The sequence below is a fragment of the Pteropus vampyrus genome, unplaced genomic scaffold (genome assembly GCF_000151845.1).
Source record: "Pteropus vampyrus isolate Shadow unplaced genomic scaffold, Pvam_2.0 Scaffold306, whole genome shotgun sequence".
NCBI classification, from domain to species: Eukaryota; Metazoa; Chordata; class Mammalia; order Chiroptera; family Pteropodidae; genus Pteropus; species Pteropus vampyrus.
In genome coordinates, this window is record NW_011889087.1 from 1,458,835 (window position 1) to 1,465,976 (window position 7,142).

The following is a 7,142-nucleotide window of genomic DNA, read 5'->3' on the forward strand; positions in this document are numbered from 1 at the left end:
ACGCTAAGCTCCCGGTGACTTCCCCGCACCCCAGAGACCCAGGTTGTAGGAGACTGGATGGGAATTGGACTCCGAGGATCTTGTTACCCCCGGTTGTAGCTGTTGTCCTCCTCGTTCTCGCAATCGCTGCAGTGCTCATGGCCGTTTCCGTTCCCTTCCATCATGTGCGGCCGCGGAGGTGCCGGCGACTTCACTGCTGTCTCACTCTCGTCCGCCATCTTGAGTTACAAGAGCCGGCCTCCGCGCCTCGTTACATGGGGGGGTTCCTATTGGACGAGAAGAACTTGCGCTATATTCTGGGTTTTGTAGTTTTTATGGCGAAGGGAGCCGTAACTAGGCGCGGCTCATTCCTGGGAAACCGGAACAAGGTGGACTACAATACCCAGAAATCATGAGGGGAGGCTGTCTTAGGTTGGGGGCCGGCACTACTCCCAAGCCCCGAGCGTTCGGCCGCGTTTTGAGCGAAAACGGGCTCAAAGTTGGCGGGGCTGACGCTTCTCGACCCGGCGGACCGCGTGGCATGCTGGGAATTGTAGTTCGATGCAAGTTTAGGGTTTTGGGTGTGGAGGCTACAAAATCCAAGGTTTGACCTCAGCCTGCCCTTGCTAGTGCTTGGGCCACAGGAGAGCCGTTATTGGCTGCCGTTAAGGACCGTTACCATTCCTGGGTAAGTAGAGCCTGAGGCCCGCGGGTGCGAGCCACCGGGAGCCCGAATACGTCGGACCTTGTTATAGGGGCATTCCTTCAAGAAGTCAGGTTGACGCCTGGCCTCCTTTCATCACTCGGGACTCGGCGGCCCCTGTGGTTGGGATTGTGCTGTGAGAAGCACTGATTCTGAGCCAGAAGATTTGACTGCTCCGTTAGGCCTTTCCGCTTATGGGCTTGCAGGTACCCGCCTCCACGAAGCTCTTCCACACACAGTATGCCTTTCATTCTCCACAGCAGCCCAAACAATTACTCTTTATTGAGCACTTATATACCAGGTTCTGTGGTAAGGCTTTTCGAGCATCTCATTTAATCCTCTCAACAAGCCTAGAATGTGGGCGCTATTCCTGTTTTTTACGGACGAAGAAATGTGGCCCAGATTGGTTGGTAAATTGCACAGTCACGTAGCTAATAAGTGGCAAAATCAATATACAAGTCTGAATCTGCCTGCCCTCAGGCCCTCTGAATCCTTTACCACTGCGAAAGTCCCATTGTCTGATACATCTACCCAAGGAAATCAGTTATCGAAGGTAATTTTAACATCTTAATCTATTTTCGCTTTGACTAAATGCTTCAATACCTTGGATCTCACCCCTGTGATTGAATAATCACACCTGAGTTTTGAGAAGAGAATCCAGAAACATGGTTTCCATTTGGAGAGATTTCCCATTCAGGTTGGGTTGTGGTGGGTGGTGAGGGAAGGACAAGTTCCTTACATCAGAGAGCTAGTTGGCCAAAAAGGGAAATGATCTTAGCCTTTGGGAGACTCTCAACATGGGAAGAAACAGTTCCCCTCTGACTTAGGGAAATAAACCAAGTAAAACAGAGTTAACTGTAGTCAACTCTTAGTTTTTCTATCAAGAAAAACTGAGAGCGCAGTAAATATTGTCCAAATCAACAAATGCACTCAATCATTTATATTTGACTTTGGAAACCAGTCAAAGACACCAGCTCAGACTGAGAGCTATCACCTATACCCCTCTCCAGGGCCAGACTGCAGTCAGCACAATGCCTTATATGCGCCTGCCGGTGAGAGGAGAAAGTCAGAAATAATAATAAAGCTTTACATGTGTTACATGGATTTAACTCTTCTAAATATTTTACCTGTTGTAGCTTGTGTCACTTTGTGAAGTAGATTGGGAAGGGGACTTGAAGAAAATTGTGCTTGTAAAAAAATCACAACGATACCTAGTTACAGAACCAGAACCCACATCTGGTATTCTAATTTCCAACCTGTATTTTCTTTTCTCACGGATACACAGAGGTTAAATGAAGGTCTAATGAGACATGCTTTAGGGAATGAAGGTGCTGGTTTCTGTGGACCCCACATTTTTTTGCAGTTCAAAGCTTAAGAAAGACATTCTGCCTTGCATTTTACTTCAAACTGTGCAGCTTTTGTTTAGACCCTTTTCTGGGAAATAGGCAGGCAATTTGACGGTCATGACCAAATTCAGGATGCAAGTACAAGTCCAAAGTTCTGGAATCTAGCAACTCTGAGAATTTAGAGTTAGAGAGGAACTGAAAGATTCTTCTGTCTTAGGATTTTAATTTCAGAATCCTCACTTAGATTTTGTAAGATCCATGATTTCTCTATAATAAAATTTAAATTTTGTGTTTTTACAAAGAAATTAAATTTATGTGACACTTTTTATACTTGATCTTAGCCAAAAGGCTGAGAAGCGATTATGTGACACTTTTTAAAAATGACCACTTGATAACTGAATATCACCACATGTGATTTTGGTGCCTGAGTTTACTTTAAGTTTACAGTCACATTGGTACAGAATGATCACCCAAAGCACTGCAACATAAGAGTTTCCTAAATTGTGTCTATAGATTCTTTCTTGGGGTTCCAAGAATTCTTGTATTTATTCCTCCCTCCTCTGCCATAAGAGATAGCCTTCCACTTTCAGACAACTGTCATTGGAAAGTTGGCCGAGTCCTGCATAATGGGGTTATGTAAAAACATATAATCCTATGTCCTTCTAAATAGTTGTTACATATTCTACAATTAATATATGGTTCCCTAAACTTCTTCTATTTTTTCCTCAACGTAAACATTCCCAGCTTTCTGAGCACCTCATCACACTGGAATAGCAGGATTCTCCCATCGAGCTCTGCTGGCTACCCATTATGGCAGGAGTATTATATGAAGGTAGTCAGGTACAGCCGAGCCCATAGAGTGACTGAGGGATGTACTCGTGAAGTTTTGTAGATTCTGGAATTTACTCCTAGTGTAGATACTTCCATTGTGCCTTCACGGTTGTTACTGGGGACAGTAGAATATAGTGGTTAAGAGAACAGGCTTCAGGGTCTGACTCCCTGGGTTCTAAATCCTGGCTCTGCCCTTGCTAATTGAATGACCTTAGGCAAGTCATTTAACCTGAGCCTCCATGTCCTCATCTGTAAATGAGACAATGTATGTAAAACTAAAGTGTCTGGGACAATCAATACCTAATAAATTATTATTTCCCTTCCCAGGAAGTCAGCATTACTACTATGATAATCAAAGAAAAGCTCTCATAATGTCTCACAGATCAAAGCCCTTGCTGTACTCCCAGCATATTAGAGATACCCTTTCTTCTAATGGGCCTAAGAAGGCATGAGCCAGGTTGTGGTTCACATATTCAATACCTTTCAGCACTCATGAAATGTCAGGCTCTATGGCAGGAACTAGAGAATCAGGGCTAGAACAGCACAGTCCCCACCCTGGGCTTATTACTTGAGTTGGTAGGTACACAGACTGACAGTTACAGAACAATGTATAAGAGAGTGAGGAACATAAGATGTACCAGGAGCCTAGAGGGGGGACTCTTAACCTGGAGAAAGGGGTCCGATCCTGAAGGAGAAGACAATTGAGCAGAGTTTTCATAGGGAAAGCAGACAAACTGGAATGGACATTCTAGGCTGAAGGTATGAAAGTCCAGCTGCCTGAGAGTAGGGTACTAGGGAAGAGAGTTTTTCTCCCCTGAAGAATGGGGCTGATGTGCTCAATTGTGAAAGCAAGGACAGGGAGCTGGTCTTTGGCAGCTTCCTGTCTCCCCTGGAGTTCACTTTCAGGAAGAGTACCCTTCCTTCCTATGACATCCCCTGACACATGAAACTGGAGCACAGTGGACTCAGTCTTCTGCTTGGTGCTGTGGGTTTTAAGAAAGAGTATGCCAGGCATTTTCTGCCCAGAAGGCACTTACAGTGAAATCAGGAAAACCAGACTCACTTGGAAACAAAATAACAGGGCCTGGCTGGGTATCATGAAATGAGCTCGCTAAGTTAACAGAAGTTGAGGGCACGGTGGGGGGCGGTGTGCAGCTCTCTGGGGCAGCATTGTTAGAAAAGACTTCCTGGAGAAAGCATACTTTGAACTTGGCCTCAGAGGCAGCTTAAATCTTGGACCTCCCTCCCGCCATTATAGTTTTTGAGGGCCCTATTGACCCACTCCTGAGCTTGAGTCACAGCCACAGTTTTACTTTTGTTTGTGTGATTATTTGATTTGCATTTCCCCCCACAAGACCCTGTGTTCTAGGATTTTCTTACCCTATAGAGAGAGAGAGAGAGGGCCTATTGTGTGCTGGCCCGAGGGATACAGATTGGATTTTCTTACCCTCTGTATCCCTCGGGCCAGCACACAATAGGCGCGCGCGCTCTCTCTCTCTCTCTCTCTCTCTCTCTCTCTCTCTCTCTCTCTCTATATATATATATATATTCCATTGTGCCTTCACGGTTGATTAATTAATGTATGAGTGAGTAAACAAGTGAATGGTGAGAAAGAAAGGATAAGGCCTTGAGGGTGCAGAAATGAACAAGCAAAGGGTGGAGGCAGGTACACAGTGTAGTGACCCCTGTTTTGTATAATGCTTTATTGCCTACAAAATGTGCAAACATGATGTTGTTTGATCCCTGCCATCAACTGTGTCATTTGACCCTGTGCAATGAGCACAGAGAGTTATTCCTGTTTTACAGTGAGAAAACAGGAAGTTAAACGATTTTCCCAAAGTTTCATTGCTGCTTAGTATGAGTTCAGACTCGAACCTGGTGTTTTAACACAAAGTCTGGGGCACTAACTAAATTGCCATCTTTTTTTGCTTTTCCCAAGGAGGAACATACGGTGAGACATGTCTGGAGGGTTGATCAGGGGCTGGGTCACAGAAGGCCTTAAGTTTCAGGCTAAGGAGTTAAGACTTTATCTTCTAGCTGGTGACAACCTATGGGAAGTTTTTTTTTTTTTTTTTAAGAAGCTGTTTAATAAAGGATAAATATTAATGGTATTTGTGAGGTATGGTATAAATTTAATTGCACATTAATATTTATTTAAAATAAACATACAGAAAGTAAGTTTAATTTTAAGAACCAAGAGTCAAAGACCCAAGAGTCAAAGGAGTCATCTCTACCAGATTCAAAATGTTGTTCGTTACACAACTTGGAGCAGCACTGTATTCTAGGCATCATGCTAGATTTTAAGGACACAGAGGTGGCTGAGATGCAGGTCATTGTCAAGATGAAGCGAGATTATGTAAGCAGCTAGAGCCAGCTCCAAGTTAATTATTGCCATCTTGAATAATGGAGGATATGTGTGTGAGCTGAGAAAGCCCTTGATGGTATCACCTCAAAACTGCAAAGGCGGAACTTCAGTTCTAAAGAGGTGCCTGCCTGGGTTGAAGCCCCTAGCAGCCCTTCAGCTTTCCCTCTGGGACTGTCCCAGAACAGAGATGCAGCTGCTGTTGGCAAATTGGACCACTAGAATGCCTACTTAGAAGACAAGGCCCTCATTGTACACCAATAGCTCACAAAACTGTGATGCAGTATTTGGGAAAAGCTGGATCATCTTCAGGAGTTTCCTAACAACATGCCCCCGGAAATGCCTGATCATTTGGGGGGTGTGGCAGGCATGTTCCTGTCCCTATCACTGCCATGGCCAGCCATGGTTACCAATGGGAGTCTGGGTATCCCTCTGATGTGTCAGGTGTAGGGAAAAGATTGGGAACCACAAACCTAGGTTATCTGCCAGTTGATCCAAGGAGGGGACTGGGCTATTAGATCTGGCTCTATGGAAGGTATCAAGATAGTTCTGTGTGACCCCATGGATTAGAACTAGGAGAGAGATTATCCAAGGAAGAACTTTCTGCCAGGGCTGGACTTCAAAGACAACATGAAGCTGTCTCAAAAAACAGTGAGTTCCCTGACACCAGACATGTCTGAGTATAGACAGGAGAGATGATGTGGAGGAGAGATGATGTGGAGGGTGTTTGGACCAAGTGGCCCTTTTGATCATGAGATACAATCCTATTTATTGGGTGATGGCTCTCAGTGCTGTTGATGTAAAGGAGAAAGGTTCTGGAGTGATCAGAGAAAGGTGTTGAATTACTTCATTCCTCAATTTATTGTTGAATTACTTCATTCCTCAAATTATTCTAGTGGTCCCTACTATGCCAGGCAGTGGGAATACTAGCGGTGAAGATAGATTGGATTCCTACCTTAAAGAAAGCAGAGAGTAGAAGTACAGTTTAGGAATAGGGAAGAGAGTCAAGGCAGGAGTTAATTAAGGACCACTTAATTTATGTGAGGCAGCATTAGATGCTTTTAGTACAATACTCTCCCCTTATCCATAGGGAATACTTCCCAAGACCCCCCAGTAGATGCCTGAAAACTTGGATAGCACCAAACCCTAATATATTATGTTTTTTCCTATACATACTTAACTTTTCACTTAAAAGAAGCACTTTATGGCTTATCTTTGGCATATCCGAATTGCCAGCATCACTTCTCTTGTGCTTTTGGGGCCATTATTAAGTAAAATAAGATTACTTGAACACAAGCACCATGGTATTATGACAGCTGATATGATAACTGAGACAGCCACTAAGCTACTAAGTGACTTACGGGTGGGTATTGTGGATACATTGTACAAAAGGATGATTCACAACTTGGGTGGGAGGGAGCAATATGGCAGCAAGATTTTATGCTATTCAGAAAGGCATGCAGTTTAAAACTTAGTTTGTTTCTGGAATTTTCCATGTAATTTTTTCAGACTGAGGTTAACCATGGGTAACTGAAACCAGGAAAGTGAAACTGTGGATAAATGGGGACTACTGTATTTCCAATTCTTTCAACAAGAGCCAAGAGTAGCGATTATTTGCACTTCAGTAGAGGAGACAGGCTGAGAGGCTGAATGACTTGCTAGGCTTGTATAGACAGAATATGAGCTCTTCGGCCACAGACTTTGTAAGAGAGGGCGAACTGATTAATCTCAAAATATCAGTTTCCTCTGTGTAAACTGGAGATAGTGACAGTATCCAACTCAAGGGCTGTGAAGATTCAGTGAGACAGTTCCTACAGAATGCTCTTAGGACCCGGCAGGTAGGGGGTGCTCAATTAACCCCGTAGCTATTTACCATTGCCAGAGGCCGCACAGCTAGTGATGGCCAGGTCTGAATTTGGAC

General features: G+C 44.1%; 2 protein-coding genes across 4 annotated transcripts in view; one reads left to right on the forward strand and one right to left on the reverse strand.

The window, feature by feature from the left end:
- NMT1 (N-myristoyltransferase 1) overlaps nt 1–259 on the reverse strand; it is a 30,241-nt gene extending 29,982 nt beyond the window's left edge. The window contains exon 1 of one of the 3 annotated variants that reach the window (XM_023521558.1): nt 88–259. In XM_023521558.1, coding sequence (XP_023377326.1) covers nt 88–218 — 131 coding nt within the window. In that variant the 5' untranslated portion in view covers nt 219–259. The remainder of the gene's footprint in view (nt 1–87) is intronic. The other 2 variants (XM_011377116.2, XM_023521559.1) reach the window with 2 other exon arrangements.
- A 228-nt stretch (nt 260–487) lies between these two features.
- The window catches only part of DCAKD (dephospho-CoA kinase domain containing), a 28,821-nt gene continuing 22,166 nt past the window's right edge, over nt 488–7,142 (forward strand). Inside the window, exon 1 of the mRNA XM_011377118.2 lies at nt 488–667. The gene's annotated coding sequence lies outside the window, so the exon portion shown is untranslated. The remainder of the gene's footprint in view (nt 668–7,142) is intronic.